Source organism: Salmo salar, chromosome 17, assembly GCF_965601325.2.
Source record: "Salmo salar chromosome 17, fSalSal1, whole genome shotgun sequence".
Classification (NCBI taxonomy): Eukaryota; Metazoa; Chordata; class Actinopteri; order Salmoniformes; family Salmonidae; genus Salmo; species Salmo salar.
Genome location: NC_138307.1, coordinates 25,552,501 through 25,579,923, shown reverse-complemented (window position 1 = coordinate 25,579,923; position 27,423 = coordinate 25,552,501). Strand labels below are relative to the sequence as shown.

The following is a 27,423-nucleotide window of genomic DNA, read 5'->3' as shown; positions in this document are numbered from 1 at the left end:
AAAATAAAATAACACTTGTGCCGTTTGGATTACCTAATAGAAGCTATTTGAAATTATTTATACTTTCACTTTGGATACTTAAGTATATTTAAAAACAAATATTTTTAGACTTTTACTCAAGTAGTATTTTACTGGGTGACTTTCACTTTTACTTGAGTCATTTTCTATGAAGGTATCTTCATTTTTACTCTAGTATGACAATTGGGTACTTATTCCACCACTGATAAAAGGCTCAACACATATGTGTCTGACCTGGCATAGAATAAGTAAAGCTTCCGTGAGCATACTACTACTTCTGGCTACCAAAAGGTCCGGACCATTCATAATACATTCCCATCATAAGTGCTAACTTGGTGGCGGTGGTGGGATAATCACTGTTGGAAGAGAACATCCCCTCCTTGATTAAGTACATTTGATATTAATTAGATGCAGGGAATCTTACATACTGGAATTATTCATTTAAATGTGTGTAGATTGTTTTGTGCAGTGATATAGCCTCCTATTGTAGGTCCAATAATTAGGTGACCCGGAAGTGGGTTGGAGTTGTGATTGTTAAGTGAGAAATGTCTTTGCAAAGATTACAATTTCGCGCTTAGACCACTGTCATCGGGAAAAAAGTAAAGAATTATTATTATTAACGTCACCGAACTTGTAAATATCACTCAGTCATATGTTTCATCTTAGACTTTTATTTTTATAAGGCGAGTCAGCAGCTAGTTCCTATAATAGAGAAATATATCGCTTCGTTTGCACTGCATGCCATGTTGCTTGCTCGCTAGCTAGCTACTGTAGTTAGCTTTAGCTCAAGTCTCTCTTGTGTTTTGTCCATTCTAGACTGTTGCCACCATGAGTAAACGAAAAGTGAAAGAAACACACATGCCAGTCGGCGAATGTATTTCTATGGTTTGTATTCGTTTGTTTTATTGAATGTTTCCATTGAGCAGGCAACGTAAAGGATCAATACATTAGTTGGTTGTGGTGACCTTGCTAGATCGAATCCCCGAGCTGACAAGTTAAAATCTGTCATTCTGCCCCTGAACAAGGCAGTTAACCCACTGTTCCTAGGCCGTCATTGTAAATAAGAATTTGTTCTTAACTGACTTGCCTAGTTAAACAAAGGTTTAAAAAAATCAAATAAACCTTACCCAGATAACACAATAAGATATGATGTCCCATGGACAACATTACTCTCAAATACTTAATAATAACCCTTTTTAGTATGGATTTCTTTTTCAGGTTCAGATGATATTGAGGGAGAGATTCTGTCATCAGAGACTTCCTGAAAAGCCAGTGGGAATGGAATCACAACACAAGTGGGTACCTTGGTGGTGCTGACCTGCTAACTAAGGTTTTATTCATTTACAAATGTGACACTCACTGACTACTGTAGCAGATTGATTAATGTAAGGGTAATGGTATGAGTTGGGTCTATTTGCCATAACACATGACAAGTGTGTTTTATGAGGGGTACTCCACAGGTCATGTGTCATGGCAATGTGCATTTTGTTGGGGGCTGAAAGTCTCAGCATAATAAGCTTAACTGTTCAGATTTTCAATTTCACAAGGACCCAGCTGTTGTTTATTATTTGGCTCCAGCCCCACCTACACCTGTCATGTCTGTTTCTGTGTGTCTATGCTGTGTTACACCGTGTTACACCTTGGTAGCCACCGACCGCGTTCAAAACACCTGGGAACTCTGAGAAATATGAGGTCGGAGCTCTAGAAAGAGGCCTGAGTTCCCGAGTTGGATAACCGTTTAAATAGATTTTTCCCAGTCGGAGCAAATTTTTTCCCCAAGTTCCCATTTGTTTTGAACGCACTGAAGTCGGAGAGTTCCCAGTTGTTTTGAACGCACTGAAGTCGGAGAGTTCCCAGTTGTTTTGAACGCACTGAAGTCGGAGAGTTCCCAGTTGTTTTGAACGCACTGAAGTCGGAGAGTTCCCAGTTGTTTTGAACGCACTGAAGTCGGAGAGTTCCCAGTTGTTTTGAACGCACTGAAGTCGGAGAGTTCCCAGTTGTTTTGAACGTGGCAATTGGCCAGGTTGTATGCTGAGCTGCAGAGAGTGGGGCATTGTGGGTAACGGTCCTTGTGTTAATGTTCCAGACACCTGCTGGAGCTGCTGAGGAGGACAGCTGTCCATGGAGAGAGTAATTCTGTACTCATCGTTGGACCCAGGGGATCTGGGAAAACAATGGTATGGAATGCTACAAGGATAGCTGTGTCCCAGATCTGTTTGTGCTGTATAGCCAACTCCTATTGTTGTCATCATGCATGTTGACTTTCTTCTGTTTTCTACAGCTCCTGAACTGTATCTTGAGAGAGTTGCTGGAGGTGAAGGATATCAATAAGAATGTGTTACCTGTCCACCTGAATGGTTGGTAGTAGGATGTCTGTGATTGTTTTTATGTTTGTTTCTGTGTCTGTTGATTCTCTCCCCAACTCTTCTTCTCTGTCTCTCTAGGTCTTTTACAGACTGATGATAGAATAGCGCTCAAAGAAATCACACGCCAGCTCAATCTGGAGAATGTTGTTGGAGACAAAGTGTTTGTAAGTGTTTACAGAAGTTATGCTGTATGTTTTGTCCCTTTGCAATTTATAGCTTGCTCTTTATTTTATTGTTATTTTCAGGGTAGTTTTGCAGAAAACCTGGCCTTCCTTCTTGAGGCGTTAAAGAAAGGTAATCATTTCTGCACATTGCCCTCACTATAATTTTGAAGAATCCGCCCTCTTTATGCTGACAGTATGTCTCTACAGTGTACTGTTGTCTTTGTCCCAGGTGATCGTAGCAGCAGTCGGCCTGTCCTCTTCATTCTGGATGAGTTTGACCTGTTTGCCCACCATAAGAACCAGACTCTGCTCTACAACCTCCTGGATGTCTCCCAGTCTGCCCAGGCTCCCATCGCTGTGATCGGCCTCACCTGCAGACTGGTAGGGTCTCTTCTACCTCAGTTGTGTACTATCTAGCTTTTAGACCTCTCCAGTGATTAACTAGTTTTAGTTTCAAAAGGATAGGTTTCAATCGAATTATATTCTACTCTACTCACAGGTGGTTCTTTAATTGGGGAGGACAGGCTCTAAGTAATGGCTGGAACAGAATAAATTGAATGGTATCGAACACATGGTTTGTATGTGTTTGATACCATTCTGTTTACTCCATTCCAGGCATTATGAGCCGTCCTCCCCTCAGCAGTCTCCTGTGACTTTACTCTACCTTATTCTCTTCTCTGGTGATCACAACTGGTTTCATCTCTGCTTGCTGCAGGATGTCCTGGAGCTGCTAGAGAAGAGGGTCAAGTCCAGGTTCAGCCACAGACAGATCCACCTGCTCAGCTCCCTGAGCTTCATACAGTACCTGGACAACGTCCGCTCACAGCTCAGCCTGCCACAAGACTTCCCCGACACCAAGTTCCATGACGAGTGGAATGACGGCATCAAGGTGAGGCCAGTCCAGGACTGCAAACTATTATTTAAAAATGTTTTTTTAACAGTACTAGATTTGTGATGTGCTGTAGTTGGCTTTATCTGAAAGGCATTTTTCTTCTTACTCACGATGCCTCCTGACTTTCTTTCAGACGCTATGTGAAGACCAACTAGTGGTGGACGTCTTACAAAGACATTATAACTCCAGCAAAGACTTCCATTCCCTGCACTTGTTACTGGTAGGAGTTTGTATCTGTAGTATAAAAGCACTTGTTACTGGTAGGAGTTTGTATCTGTAGTATAAAAGCACTTGTTACTGGTAGGAGTTTGTATCTGTAGTATAAAAGCAAAGAGTGGAAGAAAAAAACCCTCTAAATGTTGCTTTGTGTGTGTGGACCCCTCTCTGCAGATGCTGGCTCTGAGCCGTGTGAGCGCATCTAAACCTGCCATCAAGCCCACTGATCTTCTGGAGGCCAGTAGAGTCTGTATGGTGGACTCTAAAGCAAACATTCTTCATGGTAATTTAAAGCCTAAAGCCATTAGGGGTAGAGGTCATTATTAGAGGATTTCTTTGATGGATGTATGAACATTTGATAAAACATTGATCATTTGGCCTGCATTTTGCTTTGTTGATCTTTCCAGGCCTGTCCATTCTTGAACTGTGCCTGATAATTGCCATGAAACACTTGAATGACATCTATGAAGGAGAGCCGTTTAACTTCCAGATGGTTCACAATGGTAAGGATCAACAGTTAGTAAGAGCTGGTGTGTAATTGTTGGGAATGACATACGATTGTGTTAATATATATTTTATTTTTGTCAGAGTTCAAGAAATTCCTGCAGAGGAAATCCCATTCTATCCATAACTTTGACAAGCCAGTCGTCATAAAGGTGGGTCTGCATGACATGGTCTCAGTAGAATGACATCAGACCCTTCCAATAGTATATTTCATAAAGATCATATAATGTTTTTGTGGATCGTTCTCAAGGTAAGTTTATTTCACAACGAAGAGTGGATATGTGCTGAATGTTGATGTATACTGAACAAAAATATAAACGCAAAATGTAAAGTGTTGTCAGGCCATGTTTCATGAGCTGAAATAAAAGATCCCAGAACTGTTCCATACGTACATAAAGCTTATTTCTGTTATTTTGTGTACAGATGTGTTTACATCCCTGTTAGTGAGCATTTCTCCTTTACCAAGATAATCCATCCACCTGACAGGTGTGGCAGATCAACAAGCTGATTAAACAGCTTGATCGTTACACAGGTGCACCTTCTGCTGAGGACAATAAAAGGCCACTCTAAAATGTGCAGTTTTGTCACAACACAATGCCACAGATGTCTCAAGTTTTGAGGGAGTGTGCAATTGGCATGCTGCCTGCAGGAATGTCCACCAGAACTGTTGCCAGAGAATTGGATGTTAATTTCTCTACCATAAGCCACCTCCAACGGCATTTTTGAGAATTTTGCAGTACGGCCTCGCAACCGCAGACCATGTGTAACCACACCAGCCCAGGACCTCCACATCCGGCTTCTTAACCTGCGGGATCGTCTGAGACCAGCCAGCCGGATAGCTGATGAAACAGAGGATTATTTCTGGCTCTAATAAAGCCCTTTTGTGGGGAAAAACTCATTTGGATTGGCTGGGCCTATGCCCACCCATTGATGCGCCCCTGCCCAGTCATGTGAAATCCATAGATTAGGGCCTAATTTGTTTATTTAAATTGCCTGATTTCCTTACATGAACTGTAACTTAGTAAAATTGTTGGATGTTGCGTTTATTTTTGTTCAGTGCATAATGCCGTTGGTTGTTCCTTCTCTGTAATACCCCTGACTAAAGTTTATTGTAATACATACAGTCTTGGCATACATGTGGCTATTGTATTATTTGATACTCAACCCAACAACACTCTGTTCCAGGCGTTTGAACACCTGCAACAGTTGGAGCTGATTAAGTCTATGGACAGCTCCACAGCAAAGATCCAGAAGGAGTACCAGCTGGTGAAACTTATGCTGGACCACAGCCAGATCACGGAGGCCCTGCAGAAATACCCACAATGCCCCACAGATGTCAAACAGTGGGCCATGTCTGCTTTTTGTTAAAGGTACATATTCTTCTATATTGGGTCCAGTGGGGCAGTTTTGAAAAAAACAATGAAAGATATGGGACTGTGGCCTGGACCCTGTCCTCAGGGACAGATAATGAATGACCTGACAAATGTTTCTGCCATGTGTTCATTCCTTGTGTGTAAATGTAAATATTTGGCTGTACTTATTGAATAAAGTCATGCAATTGTTTTGGTCATCAGTGTACCAGTTCTTGGAACCTAAAAGTATTCAATGCTAAATGCTGCCATCTAGTGGTCTGTTTTGGAACTGACATTACAGGGTACAAAACTATTCGCATTGAGCAATCATTATGCTTTATGTCAGGGGGAATAGCATACACTTTCTCTGTACTATATTTAACAACCAGGCATCTGAAATTAATGCAAAGATGAATGCATAATTGTCAATGTCACTCAGAAAATAAGAAATTGTAATACTCCTGAACAGTAGTGTGTCGGTTTAAGGTTTTGCATTAAATGTGTAACATGCTAGAGGAGAGATGCAGCACCTTTACAGGTTCTGGGGTCTGGAAGACCTGCATCTCGTCATTGATGACGGTGTCCCCACCACCGTACTGCACAGCCTTCTGCACCTTTCCCTCTGTCAGGGAGCAGGACACTTTAGTTAACTGTAGAATCCACCCGGACATCACTACCACTGAAGGACTAGCTTAAAAGATAAGGTGTGTGTGTATTGGGCTGATGAAAGGCTGTCATTCAACAGTCAGTATCTGTTCTAATGAACATGACGTGGTAGTTTCTCCATCCGCAGCTACCACTCAGTCGACCACAATCCTCAAAAACATGACCGGGTATCCCTCTGTAGAACCAGTGGACGCCCGGTCAGCGGAGGCACTGCCCCCTCCATGAGGCGTGAGGGGCTGGTCTCGGACATACGACAAGTTCTTGTTTAGGAGGTCCAGCCGCCGCACTGCGTTCGTACACTTTAACAACTGCACGACCTGAGAGAATTGAAACATTTGAACCATGAGAGATGGGTCAAATCAGGGGCGGAAATCCCAGGGGGGACACGACCCCCCCCCCCCCCCCCCCATCCTGGGAAAAATATGATTTGTCCACCCCCAATATATTACTGAAACATAACTATGTAATTTAAATAATATTAATAATACGCAATGAAAGCAATTGTGCTGATTATAGACACTTAATAGCGCGTTTTTAAGTTTCAAAAGATTGCGACCCCCCCCCCCACCCTTTGCCTCACAATGGTTTGATCCACTGCCAGTTCCTTAGTTGGCAAGGTAACAGAGGGGTCGTATCTACTGTCTGAAAGGCACTCAATGAACGTAACTGATGTGAGGTTAATCCAGTCAATCGCGCACACACACTAGCTGAATATGCAGAGCTAGCGCGCAAATATTAACTATTAAGCTAGCTAGTACCTATTCCATTTATGTGGCCTCGTCAAAGATGGAATCTTTGCTATCGTCAATTTATTCCAAGATCAGCATGCAGATGATGTAAGTTAGTACTTCAAAGTCCCTGTGATAAGGTTAGCGATAAACTGAAGTCCAAACTGAACAGAACTACACTCTCTTCTACCATTGTCTTAAATATATATAATGGTCTCGTTGCGCAAAAGCTAAATTGTCGCAAGGGAACTTTTATTTATTTATTTTATTTCACCTTTATTTAACCCGGGTAACACCACTGAAACGGAATTGGTGCTCGCTAGCTTTGCAAATTCAGTTATTGTTGGAAGCCAGCCAATATGAAACAAACTATTAAAATTACAAAAGGTTGCAGCATATGTTGTGTAAATGGTGAACTCATTCAGCTGTCAACTCGTAATTTTAATCCGTTTCACATTTTCTAGCTAACTTTTAGATCGAAGCCCAAATAGAATGATAAAAGATAAGATGATAGAAGCCCATCTCCTACTGTATATAACCTACACACTGTGTGTGTGTGTAGCCAGCCAGCCAGGTAGAAAAATGGCAGAAAAATAAAAGACGGACATCAGAGTATTTTTCAGTACACCAAAACGCAAAGTAAGAACCCTAGTAGCCTAATATCTCAAAGACTAGTTGATAAAATGTTCATAAGAAAGAAATGAAATTCTAATAGAAATGTTTCACAATGATGTCATTAGGCAGAGCAGGCAACAGATGGCACACAGACAGCAGAGTTGGGGACAGATATGCAGGGACAGACTGGCAGAGACAGGGAGTCTCAGGTAAGTTTGTTGAGTCTTTGTTTGGCAACATTATGAAAGGTTCTCAATTTTTTTTACTTGTAAAATAGGAACATAATTGGAAAATGCCATGGATACCCCCACTCTCAACTTAAACTGGTGACTGAACTAAGATTTGTTAAAGGCAATGGTATTGCTGTTGTGATTAGTTGTGTAGTTTTGGGTACCGGTAGTTAGGAGTACGGCAAACACCTTATTTCTTTGGTTCCTCAATATACATTTACCATATTACAATGTAGGCTATGTGTTACAGCACTACTTTTGGTGTCCCCCTCAGGAATTGCTCTTGAGAAAATTTCATATAATTGTCCCCTCCAAAGTTGATATCAGATTTTCGCCCCTGGGTCAAATATACAGCGAGTACTGTAGATTTTTAGTACATGACAGAGGAACTCTTGAAACTGATCACTGTATACTGTAGCTAGCCCACTGGAAGCTAGAAAGGTCAAAAGTGACGTGATGTAGGTCAGGGCCACTGAGGGCCCAGGGGTCATTGCTGCAGGAAGATGTTTGGGGGGGTGGGGTCGTATCTTTACAAAAGATACTGGTGTCCCAGTGAAAAAGTGCGGTGGCATTGAGATTACATATGATTATTGGAAATTATGCTGCAGTAATTCAACATTCCCCCAATAAACCCCTGAGCAAGAAACATTATAGTTTGAATATAACCCAAAAGATTTGGTCAATCAGACCAACACATTTCACAGTTTCGTGTATATAAATAAGACAGAGCATTGGTTAATTATCGACTTATTCCTGAGATAAAATTATATCTATTCTTCCTACAGTACTAGTGATGAGTCGTTCGCTAACGAACGGCTCTTTTTTAAATGATCTTTTTGGTGATTTACATACAACGTTTTTTTTTTCAAAACAACGATTACCTGCAAATAAGTTACTAAATTATCTAAAGCGGGTGAATTCTCACTTCAGAAACAATAAATAGTGTGGAGAGCGGGTCATTCTGGTCCACCCTAAAATGTGCAGTGCTTTAAAAAGAACTGAATAATTTATCCAGGTAAAAATGCATTTGAACGCGCATATCACGATCTGACATAATGGTAGCCTACTTTTTGTGATTTACATTGGAGATTTGCACGTTTTCCTTGGTTCTATATATATTTTTAAGCATTTTGAACGAGGAGCCATTTGGGAGCCCAATGAGCCGTCTCTTTTACCTGAACGGAGCCAAATGAGCCGACTCTTTTACCTGAACGGAGCCAAATGAGCCGACTCTTTTACCTGAACGGAGCCAAATGAGCCGACTCTTTTTCCTGAACGGAGCCAAATGAGCCGACTCTTTTACCTGAACGGAGCCAAATGAGCCTGCTCTGCTCACCGAAAAGACCCGCAATGCTCATCACTAGTGGCAAGTGCACTAAACTAATCTCAAAGCAAACCTCCGAGGAATTAATGACTCAAGCAATAGACACAAAAATGTTGGCTTTGTGCAAGAAAGGAAAGGTATTTATTTAATATTTTGGACTATCACTATAGTAAAACAAAAATATTGAGCTCGCAAATTAGCTTCCATGAAGCTGCACGTTTGCTAGCTACGCTTGCTACTGTAACTAGCTAGCTAACAAGAGCTAACCAGACACGAACACACAGGTACTTACATGAAGATGAAGTTACTACTTATTCACAAGTAGGTTCTCTCTTTGTAACAACCATCTCAGCAAACAAAGTTGAAGAGTCACTGTCAGCTAGACTTGTAGGTCGAGTAATGTTGGATTAGGTTACTATTTCGGTCTGGTCAGGATCGAGCCCGTTATTTGTCGTGTGAAGAGATCATTTACCTGAACGTTCTGTCCGTCCTTGTCTTGAAATGTACATTGTAATTTTCAGATTTGTCCACTAGATGCCAGAACTGCAATAACTATTACAGAGCTAGCAAAGATGGTCTGCTTCTAGTGAACTGTATGCATATAGGGACTCTTAAATGAAAACCTAATATTACAGTTATGACTACAGCATACCACATATTACAGCTATGACTACTGCATACCATGTAATATTACAGCTATGACTACTGCATACCATCTAATATTTCAGCTATGACAACTGCACACCATCTAATATTACAGCTATGACTACTGCATACCACCTAATATTACAGCTATGACTACTGCACACCATCTAATATTACAGCTATGACTACAGCATACCACATATTACAGCTATGACTACTGCATACCACCTAATATTACAACTATGACTATAGCATACCACCTAATATTACAGATATGACTACTGGACACCATCTAATATTACAGATATGACTACAGCATACCACCTAATATTACAGATATGACTACAGCATACCACATATTACAGCTATGACTACTGCATACCACCTAATATTACAACTATGACTATAGCATACCACCTAATATTACAGATATGACTACTGGACACCATCTAATATTACAGATATGACTACAGCATACCACATATTACAGCTATGACTACTGCATACCACCTAATATTACAACTATGACTATAGCATACCACCTAATATTACAGATATGACTACTGGACACCATCTAATGTTACAGATGATAGTTTCAGGAAATCCCAGACCTAGGGCAACAGCACTAGGAGCATTGTTCACATTGTGAAGGCACCCTTTTTGCCTAGGGAGACTACAGATATGACTACTGCATACACATACACTACCGTTCAAAGGTTTGAGGTCACTTAGAAATGTCCTTGTTTTTGAAAGAAAAGCACATTTTTTTTGTCCATTAAAATAATATATAATTGATCATAAATACAGTGTAGACATTGTTGATGTTAAAAATGACTATTGTAGCAGGAAACGGCAGATTTTTTAAAATGGAATATCTACATAGGTGTACATAGGCCCATTATCAGCAACCATCACTCCTGTGTTTCAATGGCACGTTGTGTTAGCTAATCCAAGTTTATAATTTTAAAAGGCTAATTGATCATTAGAAAACCCTTTTGCAATTATGTTAGCACAGCTGAAAACGGTTGACTGCAATAAAACTGGCCTTTAAACTAGTTGAGTATCTGGAGCATCAGCATTTGTGGGTTCGATTACAGGCTCAAAATAGCTAGAAACCATGTACTTTCTTCTGAAACTCGTCAGTCTATTCATGTTCTGAGAAACAAAGGCTATTCCATGCGAGAAATTGCCAAGAAACTGAAGATGTCGTACAACACTGTGTACTACTCCCTTCACAGAACAGCGCAAACTGGCTCTAACCAGAAAATAAAGAGTGGTAGGCCCCGGTGCACAACTGAGCAAGAGGACAAGTACATTAGAGTGTCTAGTTTGAGAAACAGATGCCTCACAAGTCCTCAACTGGCAGCATAATTAAATAGTACAAAACACCAGTCTCAACGTCAACAGTGAAGATGCTGCTCAGGGATGCTGGCCTTAATTAACAATGTCTGCACTGTATTTCTGATCAATTTGATGTTATTTTAATGGACAAAACAAAAACAAGGACATTTCTAAGTGACCCCAAACTTTTGAACGGTTGTGTATTTGCCTGGCACATTGGCAAAAATAAGCCACACCTTGCAAAAATCAAGTAAAGCTGTAACAAAATGTATCCACATGACTGGCTATTGATTTTCTGTTCTAGGTTGACAGCCGAGATGGCTTAGTCCAAATCAGAAAAAGAGACTTGGAGAGATTGACTACAGAGGTCATGCAGCTCCGAGAGTTCTTACCCAAAGTAGTGAATGGAGACCTGATTGAGATGCTGCAGAAAGCCCGTGCTGCAGAGACAAGTAAGCTGCCCTTAAAATGGCTCTACGCCGGTTGTTATCATACAAGTGGGCAGATAATGAATAACATGAATGTTGGTATTGGGAAACAGCCTAAACAGTGAAAGGGAAATTGTGCGTGTGTGTGTGTGTGTGTGTGTGTGTGTGTGTGTGTGTAGTGAAGGATCGCCTTGGTCAGGAGCAGGAGCAACTGAGACAGGAGTGTCTGCACCTCCGCTCTCGTCTGGACGCAGCGCAGAACGAGTGTCAGATAGAGAGAGAGGTGAGAGATGGAAGGATATTAAAGAGAGAGAGGTGAGAGATGGAGGGATATTAAAGAGAGAGAGGTGAGAGATGGAGGGATATTAAAGAGAGAGAGGTGAGAGATGGAGGGATATTAAAGAGAGAGAGGTGAGAGATGGAGGGATATTAAAGAGAGAGAGGTGAGAGATGGAGGGATATTAAAGAGAGAGAGGTGAGAGATGGAGGGATATTAAAGAGAGAGAGGTGAGAGATGGAGGGATATTAAAGAGAGAGAGGTGAGAGATGGAGGGATATTAAAGAGAGAGAGGTGAGAGATGGAGGGATATTAAAGAGAGGGAGGTGAGAGATCGAGCGATATTAACTAAACGTGTGTTGAGTCTATGGATAGGGTAACCTGTTCCCTAGGTAACATTGTGTGTGTCAGAGTATGTCTTAAGGCCTCACTTGTATGAGTGTAAGTGTGTGTGTGTCTGAGTGTAAGTGTGTGTATGTGTGTAAGTGTGTGTGCGTGTAAGTGTGTGTGTGTATGCGTAGGTAAGTGTGTGTGTGTCTGAGTGTAAGTGTGTGTGTATGAGTGTGTGTGTGTGTGTGTATGCGTGTAAGTGTGTGAGTGTAAGTGTGTGTGCGTGTAAGTGGGTGTGTGTATGCGTGTAAGTGTGTGTGTGTCTGAGTGTAAGTGTGTGTGTATGAGTGTAAGTGTGTGTGTGTATGCGTGTAAGTGTGTGTGTGTCTGAGTGTAAGTGTGTGTGTATAAGTTTAAGTGTGTGTGTGTATGCGTGTAAGTGGGTGTGTGTATGAGTGTAAGTGTGTGTGTGTCTGAGTGTAAGTGTGTGTGTATGAGTGTAAGTGTGTGTATGCGTGTAAGTGTGTGTGTATGAGTGTAAGTGTGTATGCGTGTAAGTGTGTGTGTGTGTCTGAGTGTAAGTGTGTGTGTGTATGAGTGTAAGTGTGTGTGTGTATGCGTGTAAGTGTGTGTGTGTCTGAGTGTAAGTGTGTGTGTATGAGTGTAAGTGTGTGTGTGTGTGTATGCGTGTAAGTGTGTGTGTGTCTGAGTGTAAGTGTGTGTGTCTGAGTGTAAGTGTGTCTGAGTGTAAGTGTGTGTGTATGAGTGTAAGTGTGTGTGTGTCTGAGTGTAAGTGTGTGTGTATGAGTGTAAGTGTGTGTGTGTCTGAGTGTAAGTGTGTGTGTGTCTGAGTGTAAGTGTGTGTGTATGAGTGTAAGTGTGTGTGTGTCTGAGTGTAAGTGTGTGTGTGTCTGAGTGTAAGTGTGTGTGTATGAGTGTAAGTGTGTGTGTCTGAGTGTAAGTGTGTGTGTGTCTGAGTGTAAGTGTGTGTGTCTGAGTGTAAGTGTGTGTGTATGAGTGTAAGTGTGTGTGTGTCTGAGTGTTAACCTATCTGCTGCATGCCCCTGCAGGAGAAGCTGGTTCTGAGGGAGCAGCTATGGGAGAGTCGGGAACAGCTGCAGCAGCAGGCTGAGTTCTGTACTGGGCTGGGGGCTGCCTCCTGCACCCTGCTGTGGAGCACCTCCAGTAAGGAGGAGGCAGTCAAAGACATCCTGGCCGATGTAAGAGGCATTCATCCACAGACCGTACAAAACCTTTCACCCAATTCCAAACCAACCCCTTACACACCTGTGGAGATCTGAGAGGACTGGATAGCTATAACATGATGACAGTGGCTTCATCACACCCTTTAATAGACTTGGTGGAATGTTTACTGTATTGCGCTGACAGAAGTATCAATGACCTAGGGGTCAATTTACATAGACGGTTCTATTTTTCTTTCATTTGTGTTATTGACTGTACGTTTGTTTATGTGCAACTCTGTGTTGTTTTTGTCGCACTGCTTTGCTTTATCTTGGCCAGGTCACAGTAGTAAATGAGAACTTGTTCTCAACTGGCCTACCTGGTTAAATAAAGGTGAAATAAAAATGTAAAAAAAAAAACTTGTTTTAGGGGTCAGCACTCATCTGAACCTATTCCTCTGCCTCTGATCCTTTCCACTACAGTCCATGTCCTGGTTCTCTTTGAACTCCAGTCCATGTCCTGGTTCTCTTTGAACTCCAGTCCATGTCCTGGTTCTCTTTGAACTCCAGTCCATGTCCTGGTTCTCTTTGAACTCCAGTCCATGTCCTGGTTCTCTTTGAACTACAGTCCATGTCCTGGTTCTCTTTGAACTCCAGTCCATGTCCTGGTTCTCTTTGAACTCCAGTCCATGTCCTGGTTCTCTTTGAACTACAGTCCATGTCCTGGTTCTCTTTGAACTCCAGTCCATGTCCTGGTTCTCTTTGAACTCCAGTCCATGTCCTGGTTCTCTTTGAACTCCAGTCCATGTCCTGGTTCTCTTTGAACTCCAGTCCATGTCCTGGTTCTCTTTGAACTACAGTCCATGTCCTGGTTCTCTTTGAACTCCAGTCCATGTCCTGGTTCTCTTTGAACTACAGTCCATGTCCTGGTTCTCTTTGAACTACAGTCCATGTCCTGGTTCTCTTTGAACTCCAGTCCATGTCCTGGTTCTCTTTGAACTCCAGTCCATGTCCTGGTTCTCTTTGAACTCCAGTCCATGTCCTGGTTCTCTTTGAACTACAGTCCATGTCCTGGTTCTCTTTGAACTACAGTCCATGTCCTGGTTCTCTTTGCCTTTATCCTGTTCCATCACCCTCCTTGTTCCCCTCCTTAATTCCTCCCCTCTCCCTCTGGCCACCTCTGACCCTGCCTCATGACTCTGATTGTAGGGTAAGCTGCAGTCCTTCCTGAGCGTGGCGGGCCAGACCCTGGAGAGCTTTGTCAAGTCTCTGGATGGGGAGGCCAAGGCCGAGCAGCAAGACTCCAACTCCCATGAGCACCAGTTTGTTCTGGCGCTGGCCGGAGTCGTCACCAGTGAGTGTGCGGCTATGCCACCATGGCATGCCATCCAAACTGTCTATTGAATGTATTTTGATAACCACAGTTTATAATTACACCATCTCACTGTGAGTTATTCCAGTCTATGCTGTGTTATATAACATATTTTGCATCATATAATTAAGCAATAAGGCATGAGGGGGTGTGGTATATGGCTAATATACCACAGGTAAGGGCTGTTCTTACGAGTGCCTGGACACAGCTCTTAGCCGTGGTATATTGGCCATATACCACAAACCTCCGAGGTGCCTTATTGCTATCATAAACTGGTTATCAACGTAATTAGAGCAGTAAAAATAAACGTTTTGTCATACCCGTAGTATATGGTCTGATATACCACAGCTGTCAGCCAATCAGCATTCAGGGCTGGAACCACCCAGTTTATAATAAATGGCACACCCTGCTCAGCGTTAACATCTTTAGCTCTCCAATCGGTGACCTCTCTGCTGTTTGATTGTCCACTCAGACGTGGCGGCGGTGACGTGTGGGCGGGACTACCTGTCCAGCTCCGCCCACGTCCTCCTGGAGACTCTGATGCAGCTGCTGGAGCTCCTGAAGCCTGGGGTCTTCCCCAAACTCAAAGTGTAAGACTGGAGGACTTCTAAATCACTCACATTAATAATCATACACACACACGGTCTCCTCAGCAGTTATGTTGGCCGACCCAACATCAATACACACAGCCATCTGAATCCAGATCAAATGATACCTACAGTAATAAATGAACTAGGCATTGTAGTTTCAATGCAGGTGGATGAATGATGATGGTTATTGTAGTTTCTCTGCAGGTGGATGAATGATGATGGTTATTGTAGTTTATCTGCAGGTGGATGAATGATGATGGTTATTGTAGTTTCTCTGCAGGTGGATGAATGATGATGGTTATTGTAGTTTCTCTGCAGGTGGATGAATGATGATGGTTATTGTAGTTTATCTGCAGGTGGATGAATGATGATGGTTATTGTAGTTTATCTGCAGGTGGATGAATGATGATGGTTATTGTAGTTTCTCTGCAGGTGGATGAATGATGATGGTTATTGTAGTTTCTCTGCAGGTGGATGAATGATGATGGTTATTGTAGTTTATCTGCAGGTGGATGAATGATGATGGTTATTGTAGTTTATCTGCAGGTGGATGAATGATGATGGTTATTGTAGTTTCTCTGCAGGTGGATGAATGATGATGGTTATTGTAGTTTCTCTGCAGGTGGATGAATGATGATGGTTATTGTAGTTTCTCTGCAGGTGGATGAATGATGATGGTTATTGTAGTTTCTCTGCAGGTGGATGAATGATGATGGTTATTGTAGTTTATCTGCAGGTGGGTGAATGATGATGATTATTGTAGTTTATCTGCAGGTGATGAATGATGATGGTTATTGTAGTTTCTCTGCAGGTGGATGAATGATGATGGTTATTGTAGTTTCTCTGCAGGTGGATGAATGATGATGGATTGTAGTTTCTCTGCAGGTGGATGAATGATGATGGTTATTGTAGTTTATCTGCAGGTGGGTGAATGATGATGATTATTGTAGTTTATCTGCAGGTGGATGAATGATGATGGTTATTGTAGTTTCTCTGCAGGTGGATGAATGATGGTGGTTATTGTAGTTTCTCTGCAGGTGGATGAATGATGATGGTTATTTTAGTTTATCTGCAGGTGGATGAATGATGATAGTTATTGTAGTTTCTCTGCAGGTGGATGAATGATGATGGTTATTGTAGTTTCTCTGCAGGTGGATGAATGATGATGGTTATTGTAGTTTCTCTGCAGGTGGATGAATGATGATGGTTATTGTAGTTTATCTGCAGGTGGGTGAATGATGATGATTATTGTAGTTTATCTGCAGGTGGATGAATGATGATGGTTATTGTAGTTTCTCTGCAGGTGGATGAATGATGGTGGTTATTGTAGTTTCTCTGCAGGTGGATGAATGATGATGGTTATTTTAGTTTATCTGCAGGTGGATGAATGATGATTATTGAGTTTCTCTGCAGGTGGATGAATGATGATGGTTATTGTAGTTTCTCTGCAGGTGGATGAATGATGATGGTTATTGTAGTTTCTCTGCAGGTGGATGAATGATGATGGTTATTGTAGTTTATCTGCAAGTGGATGAATGATGATGGTTATTGTAGTTTATCTGGTGGATGAATGATGATGGTTATTGTAGTTTCTCTGCAGGTGGATGAATGATGATGGTTATTGTAGTTTCTCTGCAGGTGGATGAATGATGATGGTTATTGTAGTTTCTCTGCAGGTGGATGAATGATGATGGTTATTGTAGTTTATCTGCAAGTGGATGAATGATGGTGGTTATTGTAGTTTATCTGCAGGTGGATGAATGATGATGGTTATTGTAGTTTCTCTGCAGGTGGATGTGGATGGCCATTGTAGTTTATCTGCAAGTGGATGAATGATGATGGTTATTGTAGTTTATCTGGTGGATGAATGATGATGGTTATTGTAGTTTCTCTGCAGGTGGATGAATGATGATGGTTATTGTAGTTTCTCTGCAGGTGGATGAATGATGATGGTTATTGTAGTTTCTCTGCAGGTGGATGAATGATGATGGTTATTGTAGTTTCTCTGCAGGTGGATGTGGATGGCCATTGTAGTTTATCTGCAAGTGGATGAATGATGATGGTTATTGTAGTTTATCTGCAGGTGGATGAATGATGATGGTTATTGTAGTTTCTCTGCAGGTGGATGAATGATGATGGTTATTGTAGTTTCTCTGCAGGTGGATGAATGATGATGGTTATTGTAGTTTCTCTGCAGGTGGATGAATGATGATGGTTATTGTAGTTTATCTGCAAGTGGATGAATGATGGTGGTTATTGTAGTTTATCTGCAGGTGGATGAATGATGATGGTTATTGTAGTTTCTCTGCAGGTGGATGAATGATGATGGTTATTGTAGTTTCTCTGCAGGTGGATGAATGATGATGGTTATTGTAGTTTCTCTGCAGGTGGATGAATGATGATGGTTATTGTAGTTTCTCTGCAGGTGGATGAATGATGATGGTTATTGTAGTTTCTCTGCAGGTGGATGAATGATGATGGTTATTGTAGTTTCTCTGCAGGTGGATGAATGATGGTGGTTATTGTAGTTTCTCTGTGTTACAGGTTGATGCTGATGGCTCTGTATAATGTCAGTATCAGTGTAAGTGGATTGAAGTATATCAGGGAGTTTCCAGGACTTCTCTCTCTCATCTGGACCCTTTTGGAGGGTAAGAGGGGAGTGAGGGGTGGGCTTGTGGGCTTTGTATGTGGCGTTATAAAATGTGTGCATTCAAAAGCATTTGTTTGTTAATTTGGATCTCTTATAACCCACAATGGGGCTAATCGTTCAAGGAGTCCAGTGTGTGTCCGAAAGAGAGAGCCTGAATCAGAGGTCAGAGAGCTGGCATCAGTGTGTTTAACTCAGATCAGCAAAGAAGGGCTCGTGTTGTGGTCAGTTAGGAGGATTAAGACTGTATCTCTCTCTTTCGCTCTCCCTCTCTCTTTCTCTCCCTCTCTCTTTCTCTCTTTCTCTCTCTCTCTTTTCTTCCTCTCACTCTGCTTCTGTCTGATTCTGCCCCTCCTCTCTTCCCTCGCCCTCTCTGTTTTCTTCTATCTCTCTCTTTTTGCTCTCTCCTGTCCTCCCTCTCCCGACCCCTCTTCCCTTCCTGAGACGGGGACTCTGAGGTATGCCTCCACGCCCTGCGGCTGCTCCAGTCAGTGCTGTTGGAGGAGGCGGTGGCCCTGGTGGGGCCCGGGTTGCTGCTGGACGACCCCCTTCTCCCACTGGAGCGCATACGCACGCTGGCCACCTCCAGCCGCCACCCGGCCCTGAGGCAGACGGCCCAGGAGACACTGGATGACCTGGGCTCCCTCCGCGCCTCCTTCCTGGACCCCCACAGCACCTCCTCCTCTGACCAAGTACATGTATAAATACATCCAACCCAAAGTTAAACACACAGCACTAGCGACACATCCCACTCACGTGATGATGATGATGCTTTCCTACTGTAGAGTAAACATTTCTCTGATTAGAGAGAGCTCTACTGAGGAGGAGCTCCCATGGTGCAATGTGGAAGAGGTTGGTTCCATGGTGTCCCTTTCTCGCTTTTCCCCCGGGTTCAGGGACTTAGTCAGGTTGGTTCCTATCCCACCACAGCAGATGTTCCGGACCAGTAGAACTCCATAAGTGTAGCTAAGGGCTCCATAACACATTCAGAACCCATACATAGAACATACATTAGAACTACAAAATTGTGTATGTCAACAAACTCAACAAATAGCTCAAATTAAAACTTGTTGACATAGTCCAAAGCAAGGATGACTTTTGCTTGCCATATTAAAGAGAAGCAGTCTGTTTGTTTCAAATATTTATCTACTGTTGTCAGGTGAGTTGGATCTGTTTCTACCTGTTAGCCTGTTGACCTAATACCAGCTAATACCATTTCAGGCCTCATGGCCTTATTTCATTAGGTCAAATACCTTGAGGTCAAGTAACAATGGTGTGTTGTGTGTGTGTTCTACCATTGTTACAGACAATAAAATGTTATTCCAAACTTTTCCAAATGAACATTCATTTATATCTGATATGTAGCCTATTTTTACCAGGTTAGGAGCGGTTTGTGTGTATGAATTTGTCTGACTGTCCTGTTCTCCCACCACCATATCCTGGACCACCTCACACGTGACTCCCTAACTGTCAGTCATTTAGCAGACGCTCTTATCCACAGCCACTTACAGTACATGCATACATTTTCATACTGGTCCCCCCGTGGGAATCGAACCCACAACCCTGGTGCTGCAAGCACCATGCTCTACCAACTGAGCCTCCGACTCCCAGATAAACAGATTATGACGTAGAGATTGGCCTGGTCATTAGGAGCCACCTAAAGTGGATAAGCCTTTCAGTGTCTGAGGGGGGTGACACTGAGTAAGCTGACTCGGCATGTGTACAACAGGCTGTAGGGTATTGAAGCAAGCTAGTCTCTGTGTACATATACAGTCAAGCCTCAGTCTGTTGAGTTACAGTCCATTTCAAAGTTACAAAACATTTCCATATTCTGATCGACCTCCATCTTCCCAACATGGTTGGATCTCTGAAGTGTTACTGTACACTCAAGATGAGAGGGCTACAAAGACTGTCCGCTAAGGATCTCTGCTAATAATAGTCATTTGCAAATCCTCTCAAGAACCAACAGGAACTTGCTTACACAAGAGATGTGTTTCCAATACCTTGCTAACTTGTAGATAAAGGTATGTGTCAGAGCAGGTGAAGCTATAAAGGTGTAACTTGGTTTTGTAGTTAAAAAATAAGGAAGAACATTTTTGGTGTCTTGTTTGATCTTGTAGAACGTGGAAGTGCATCGTTTCAATGGCCTCCAAAGGACATGGCGACACCAACTCAGGACAGTTACCCCCGGCCCCAGCTTACTCCGAAGAGGTGCCGGCCTGGTCACAATGCTGTGTACCCAGCGCCCACTGTGGTGCCACCGCCCCCAAGCTACCTGACACCTTCAGCCCCACCGGATCATATGATGATGCCTGCCTCTCTCGAACCACTCAATGTTGTCTACCCAGCTCCCACAAACTCGATTCCCACCACCTGGATACGTGACCCCTTCCGCTCCCCCCGATGATGCCTGCCCCTTTCGGACACCCTAATGCTGTCTACCCCCGCGCCCACGAACCCAGAATCCTGCCAGTACCCCCAGGCTACGTTACCCCTCCGGTCCCTGCGATGATGCCTGCCCCTTTCGGACACCCTAATGCTGTCTACCCCGCGCCCACGAACCCCAGAATCCCGCCAGTACCCCCAGGCTACGTTACCCCTCCGGTCCCTGCGATGATGCCTGCCCCTCCGCCTGATCTCCGACCCACCGGCTGCCCCCCAGGACTGGAATACCTGATTCATGTCGACCAGCTTCTCGTCCATCAGACTTTTCATCTGGCCGAACTGCTGAGTTGGGAGGTTAGAAATTCCTACAATGTGAAGAACAGTATCGGGCAACAAGTGTTTCTGGCGGAAGAGGAGAACAACTGCTGCAACCTACAGTGCTTTGGCCCCAGCCCGACCTTTCACCTTTCACATCCAGGACAACCTGGGGCAGGAGGTGTTGACCCTGATGCGCCCTCTTGCGTGCAGCTACTGCTGCTTCCCCTGCTGCCTGCAAGACCTGGAGGTGCAGAGTCCCCCCGGTATTCCAATAGGCTATGTGGTGCAGGAGTGTCACCCGTTCCTGCCCAAACTCACTGTGCTGAACGAGAGGAGACAGCCTCAACTGAGGATCAAAGGGCCGCTGTTTTTCTGTAGTTGTTGCAGAGACGTCACATTTGAGGTGAAGACTCTGGATGACTCAATGTTGATAGGGCACATCAGTAAGCAGTGGTCCGGCTTCCTGCGTGAAGCCTACACGGACGCAGATCATTTTGGAATCGTGTTCCCACTGGACCTGGATGTGAAGATGAAGGCTGTGCTGCTGGGAGCCTGCTTCCTGATCGATTTCCTGTATTTTGAGGAAAGGAAAGGAGACAAGAAACATTGAACTTTTACTCTGTGCCGGACTATCCTTAGTGTATTGTGAAGAACTTTCAGAATGATCACACATCAAACCTACAGTAGACCTACAATGAAGTTGCATGTCAAAATCAACAACTCCAAATCCCTCTCGTTGTGTATATCTAACGGTGCTCCCAAAGGGACAGTTCTCTCATTGTGTATATCTAATGGTGCTCCCCAAAGGACAGTCCTCTCCCCAGTGTTATTCTCCGTCTTAAACAACTTCCTACTTCTCAGCATCAACAAAACAACTCCAAGGCTCTAAGGTCCCGGGGTTCAGTAACAACAAAACAACTCCAAGACAACAAGGTCCCGGGGTTCAGTAACAACAAAACAACTCCAAGGCTCTAAGGTCCCGGGGTTCAGTAACAACAAAACAACTCCAAGACAACAAGGTCCCGGGGTTCAGTAACAACAAAACAACTCCAAGACAACAAGGTCCAGGGGTTCAGTAACAACAAAACAACTACAAGACAACAAGGTCCCGGGGTTCAGTAACAACAAAACAACTCCAAGACAACAAGGTCTCGGGTGTTCAGTAACAATAAAACAACTACAAGACAACAAGGTCTCGGGGTTCAGTAACAACAAAACAACTACAAGGCTACAAGGTCCCGGGGTTCAGTAACAATAAAACAACTACAAGGCTACAAGGTCTCGGGGTTCAGTAACAACAAAACAACTCCAAGGCTACAAGGTCCCGGGGTTCAGCATCAACAAAACAACTCCAAGGCTACAAGGTCTCGGGGTTCAGTAACAACAAAACAACTCCAAGGCTACAAGGTCTCGGGGTTCAGTAACAACAAAACAACTCCAAGACAACAAGGTCTCGGGGTTCAGTAACAACAAAACAACTACAAGGCTACAAGGTCCCGGGGTTCAGTAACAACAAAACAACTACAAGACAACAAGGTCCAGGGGTTCAGTAACAACAAAACAACTCCAAGACAACAAGGTCCAGGGGTTCAGTAACAACAAAACAACTCCAAGGCTACAAGGTCCCGGGGTTCAGTAACAACAAAACAACTACAAGGCTAAATGTTTTGGGGTTCCGTAACAACAAAACGACTACAAACAACTACAAGGTCCCGGGGTTCAGTAACAACAAAACAACTACAAGGCTCTAAGGTTCCGGGTTTAGTAACAACAATACAACTACAAGGCTACAAGGTTCCGGGGTTCAGCATCAACAAAACAACTACAAAGCTCTAAGGTCCCGGGGTTCAGTAACAACAAAACAACTCGAAGGCTAAATGGTTTGGGGTTCAGTAACAACAAAACAACTACAAGGCTACAAGGTCCCGGGGTTCAGTAACAACAAAACAACTACAAACTACAAGGTCCCGGGGTTCAGTAACAACAAAACAACTACAAGACAACAAGGTCCCGGGGTTCAGTAACAACAAAACAACTACAAGACAACAAGGTCCCGGGGTTCAGTAACAACAAAACAACTCCAAGGCTACAAGGTCCCGGGGTTCAGTAACAACAATACAACTACAAGGCTACAAGGTCCCGGGGTTCAGTAACAACAAAACAACTACAAGGCTACAAGGTCCCGGGGTTCAGCATCAACAAAACAACTACAAGGCTACAAGGTCCCGGGGTTCAGTAACAACAAAACAACTACAAGACAACAAGGTCCCGGGGTTCAGTAACAACAAAACAACTACAAGGCTACAAGGTCCCGGGGTTCAGTAACAACAAAACAACTACAAGAGCTAACAAGGTCTCCGGGGTTCAGTAACAACAAAACAACTACAAGAGCTACAAGGTCCCGGGGTTCAGTAACAACAAAACAACTACAAGAGCTAACAAGGTCTCGGGGTTCAGTAACAACAAAACAACTACAAGACAACAAGGTCCCGGGGTTCAGTAACAACAAAACAACTACAAGGCTACAAGGTCCCGGGGTTCAGTAACAACAAAACAACTACAAGACAACAAGGTCCCGGGGTTCAGTAACAACAAAACAACTACAAGGCTACAAGGTCCCGGGGTTCAGTAACAACAAAACAACTACAAGGCTACAAGGTCCCGGGGTTCAGTAACAACAAAACAACTACAAGGCTACAAGGTCCCGGGGTTCAGTAACAACAAAACAACTACAAGGTTACAAGGTCCCGGGGTTCAGTAACAACAAAACAACTACAAGGCTACAAGGTCCCGGGGTTCAGTAACAACAAAACAACTACAAGGCTACAAGGTCCCGGGGTTCAGTAACAACAAAACAACTACAAGGTTACAAGGCCCCGTGGGTTCCGTAACAGCAGAAGCAGTGCAAGTTTCATCCTAACAGCCATCATCCTATTGAATAGTGGGACATAGGACACAATTTACACTACATGGCCAGACAGTAGGCTATACATGTCACAGGGTACTGTGTGTGAATGTGTGTTTACTTTGTATTGTATTACATTGTATTGAATTTGTGTATTTCCTTTGTGTCATATATACAGTAGAATTCCAATGCAAATGGACAATACAAAGTATGTTGCATCATACAAGCTCAATGCAACATTGACATAGCAACTAAATGGTGGCAAGAATCCAACAAAATATCATGCTGCTGAGTGTCGCAAATTGAGTTGAACAATGTTAGCCTTGGCTCATGAGTCATCACCACATTGGTCATCATGACCCACTTAACTTTATGCCTGTCCGTTAAACTGCTTATAGGGAGGAGACTAGTGAGCCTCCAGGCTACTAGAAGCGTTGGTCTAATTCAATAGAGAGACTTTGCTGCTCAATGTTATTGTTTAGCGTTACTGTACGCTGAGCGGCTGCTACAGCCTATTCATTGTGCAAACCTCGTGAAGACCACTTTGGCGTCACCGTGTCCAGCTCCAAGCTACCTTTCCGCTCCACGAGTAGCGCGCGGGACAGTTGTCTGACGCAAGCTTGAAGTTAATTAAGTGTGTTTTAGTTTATTATGGCAGGAGAAGATTTCCAGCCGAGTTTGAGTTACAGAGGTTGTGTGGATTATTGCATACCAGATTTATCCCCCGTTAACAAAATATGAGGAACAAATCGTCTGTGCGCAGTTCTTAGGAAAGTATCCTGGGTGCTGTTCTAGAACGGCGGAGGATTCCAACAACATAGGTGGATGTATTGAACTGTAGATTTTCTCTGAAGGTAAATTACATGATTTTGTGTTGCAAATGAATAATAGGCTATGGTCTGTTTTTATTTCAATGACACTTGTTGGCTAAATTATATCTGTTTGTTCAACTATTACACTGTTACGTAGGCTATAGTCTTTCCTCTCATAAATAGTTAAATGGAATTACACTTCTGAAAGGTGTTGAGATTTATAGCCTAGGCCTTCTAGATCTAATATCACAATTGTATATTTTTTCTTTCCTATTATATGCAGCCTATATATTGACAAAATATGGTCTCTCAATTGTGTTTACGGGAGTGGCCTTATAACGGTACTCTAATCCTGGGAAATGGACAATAGGTTTATCCAGTCACTGGGTTCCTCTGCACCATGGTGGTTTTATCAGATGGCTCTCCCCTGAGCCAGCCATGCCCCGGGGGGCCGGTTCAGGTCGGTTTCTACGAGATCATCAGGACGCTGGGGAAGGGAAACTTCGCTGTAGTTAAACTGGCTTGTCACAAAGTCACAAAAACCCAGGTGCGTGATTACGCATGCATAATGCATATGAAACATTTCTTCCTTACACCATAAAATCTCCAATATTCAACTCCACCTCTATATTCATTTTTGGGCCTTATACAGTTTGTTAACATAGAGTGATTTCATACTGTTAGTGACAGAATGGGAAACATGGTTTCAGAGCATTTCATATTATTCTGTACATAAATCCGAGACAGAGTGATATGTTACTTTTCGTATGGTATGTATTAATTTGTGGATGTCCATCATCCATGTCGTATGATATGTTGAGAATTACAATTTGTATGATATGTTACGAATTTGCAAAACATACAATATGTTACGAATTTGCTAAACGTATGAAATGTTATGAATCCCAATTTGTTGTAGCTAACATTAGCTAGGTGGCTAACGTTAGCTCGGCTAGGGGTCGGGGTTAAGGCTAGGAGTCAGGTTAAAGTGTTAAATGGACACTTCTGGATATCTACTTACCAGAGTCAGATGAACTCCTGGATACCATTTTTATGTCTCTGTGTGCAGTTTGAAGGAAGCTGCTAACTAGTGCTAGCGTTAGCACAATGACTGGAAGTCTATGGTTATCTTCTAGCAGCAAATACCCATAGACTTCCAGTCATTGTGTTATGCTAGTTAGCATTGGCTCTCAAAATGACCTCTTACTTACTTCATACTGGACACAGAGACATACAAATGGAATCCACAAGTTCATCTGACTCTGGGGAAGTGGATAAAGGGCCTCTGACAAAATCCCAAAGTATCATATCATATTAATTTGAGTGTCCCCGGATTTACATTTACTATGTTACGTCTAGTATATGTGACCAGGCTGGAATGGGACCTTGGCAGCGTCCGAAGTGGCACACTATTCCCTGTATATTCACAGTGCACTACTTTTGAACAGGGTCCAGGGCTTTGGTCAAAAGTAGTGCACTATATAGGGGTTAGGGTGCCATTTTGAAATTAACTATCTGCTTTCTGTACACACAGGTGGCCATTAAAATCATTGATAAGAAGAGACTGGAGCCCTCGGACCTGAAGAAGATCTACAGAGAGGTCGAGGTGATGAAGCTCCTCAACCATCCGCACATTATCAAGCTCTATCAGGTAGCTTCTCAACCATCTTCACATTATCAAGCTCTATCAGGTAGCTTCTCAACCATCCGCACATTATCAAGCTCTATCAGGTAGCTTCTCAACCATCTTCACATTATCAAGCTCTATCAGGTAGCTTCTCAACCATCTTCACATTATCAAGCTCTATCAGGTAGCTTCTCAACCATCTTCACATTATCAAGCTCTATCAGGAAGCTTCTCAACCATCTTCACATTATCAAGCTCTATCAGGTAGCTTCTCAACCATCTTCACATTATCAAGCTCTATCAGGTAGCTTCTCAACCATCTTCACATTATCAAGCTCTATCAGGTAGCTTCTCAACCATCTGCACATTATCAGGCTCTATCAGGAAGCTTCTCAACCATCTGCACATTATCAGGCTCTATCAGGAAGCTCCTCAACCATCCTCACATTATCAGGCTCTATCAGGAAGCTCCTCAACCATCCTCACATTATCAAGCTCTATCAGGTAGAGGATAGAGTTGTGGAACTACGCTCTCTCTCTCTCTCTCTCTCTCTCTCTCTCTCTCTCTCTCTCTCTGACCCCTCTCTCTCATTCTTTTTGAAAGGTCAGGTTGTTTATCTTGTAATAGGGGTTAAGTGTATGTTTCCCAGCCCTCAGCCCAGCCACCCCCAGCTCTATGAGTCACATGGGGATTTTCAGAATGGAAAATGATGACCCCGTCAACCCTCCCCTACTTCCAATATGGTCTCAAAACAAATATTTCTTAAAACAGAGAATCTTTTACTTGTTTTTGTAATGGTTTTTAAGGATTCCAATATGGTTCCTGCTGTCATAGTCTCACATTACACTTTGGGCACACTCTTCCACAGGCTTACATGTAATAATGACATGGGAAATGTATATTTAAGTTGTATTTATCAGTGAGTGTGCCTCTCTTGTGTCTTGCAGGTCATGGAAACTAAGGACATGTTGTACATGGTGATGGAGTATGCCAGGAACGGAGAGATGTTTGGTAAGTGGGAGGGTATCGCTCTAGAGGTGTCCATGATGCTTGGTGCAATCTCTTAGAACAGTGTGTTTGTGTGTGTGCACATGTGTACTTGATCACTAATTATTTACAATGATTCAATCAAACAATCTGAACCAACCAATCAATTACATTCCTCATTATTCACCCTCTATCCCCTCCTCTCCCATCCTCCCACCCTCTATCCCCTCCTCTCCCATCCTTCCACCCTCTATCCACTCCTCTCCCTACATCGCACCCTCTATCCCCTCCTCTCCCATCCTCCCACCCTCTATCCCCTCCTCTCCCATCCTTCCACCCTCTATCCCCTCCTCTCCCTATATCCCACCCTCTATCCCCTCCTCTCCCATCCTTCCACCCTCTATCCCCTCCTCTCCCTATATCCCACCCTCTATCCACTCCTCTCCCTACATCCCACCCTCTATCCCCTCCTCTCCCATCCTTCCACCCTCTATCCCCTCCT

At 43.2% G+C, this 27,423-nt stretch overlaps 3 protein-coding genes and 1 pseudogene across 4 annotated transcripts in view; all 4 read left to right on the top strand.

The window, feature by feature from the left end:
* The first annotated feature begins 288 nt into the window (after nucleotides 1-288).
* LOC106574755 (origin recognition complex, subunit 4) lies at nucleotides 289-5,730 on the top strand. 2 transcript variants are annotated; one of them, XM_082963682.1, is made up of 14 exons: nucleotides 289-406; nucleotides 835-903; nucleotides 1,237-1,313; nucleotides 2,105-2,195; nucleotides 2,300-2,375; nucleotides 2,463-2,548; nucleotides 2,630-2,678; nucleotides 2,778-2,929; nucleotides 3,264-3,437; nucleotides 3,574-3,660; nucleotides 3,831-3,939; nucleotides 4,064-4,159; nucleotides 4,245-4,312; nucleotides 5,346-5,730. In XM_082963682.1, exons 2-14 carry the CDS (start codon nucleotides 847-849, stop codon nucleotides 5,526-5,528), a joined length of 1,305 nt encoding a protein of 434 aa, XP_082819808.1. In that variant the 5' UTR covers nucleotides 289-406; nucleotides 835-846; the 3' UTR covers nucleotides 5,529-5,730. The 2 variants fall into 2 exon arrangements, with proteins under 2 accessions (XP_082819808.1, XP_014006271.1); XM_014150796.3 differs by lacking the exon at nucleotides 289-406 and adding an exon at nucleotides 512-617.
* Nucleotides 5,731-8,984: 3,254 nt separating this feature from the next.
* On the top strand, nucleotides 8,985-19,416 carry LOC106574676 (heat shock factor 2-binding protein). The gene is made up of 8 exons (XM_045696819.2): nucleotides 8,985-9,212; nucleotides 11,366-11,513; nucleotides 11,669-11,772; nucleotides 13,167-13,316; nucleotides 14,487-14,631; nucleotides 15,122-15,239; nucleotides 17,784-17,887; nucleotides 18,331-19,416. Exons 1-8 carry the CDS (start codon nucleotides 9,069-9,071, stop codon nucleotides 18,588-18,590), a joined length of 1,173 nt encoding a protein of 390 aa, XP_045552775.1. The 5' UTR covers nucleotides 8,985-9,068; the 3' UTR covers nucleotides 18,591-19,416.
* A 935-nt stretch (nucleotides 19,417-20,351) lies between these two features.
* On the top strand, nucleotides 20,352-21,199 carry LOC106574675 (phospholipid scramblase 2 pseudogene; annotated as a pseudogene).
* Nucleotides 21,200-24,680: 3,481 nt separating this feature from the next.
* The window catches only part of LOC106575747 (uncharacterized), a 12,329-nt gene continuing 9,586 nt past the window's right edge, over nucleotides 24,681-27,423 (top strand). Inside the window, exons 1-3 of the mRNA XM_082963304.1 lie at nucleotides 24,681-24,853; nucleotides 25,841-25,957; nucleotides 26,882-26,945. Coding sequence (XP_082819430.1) covers nucleotides 24,707-24,853; nucleotides 25,841-25,957; nucleotides 26,882-26,945 — 328 coding nt within the window. The 5' untranslated portion in view covers nucleotides 24,681-24,706. The remainder of the gene's footprint in view (nucleotides 24,854-25,840; nucleotides 25,958-26,881; nucleotides 26,946-27,423) is intronic.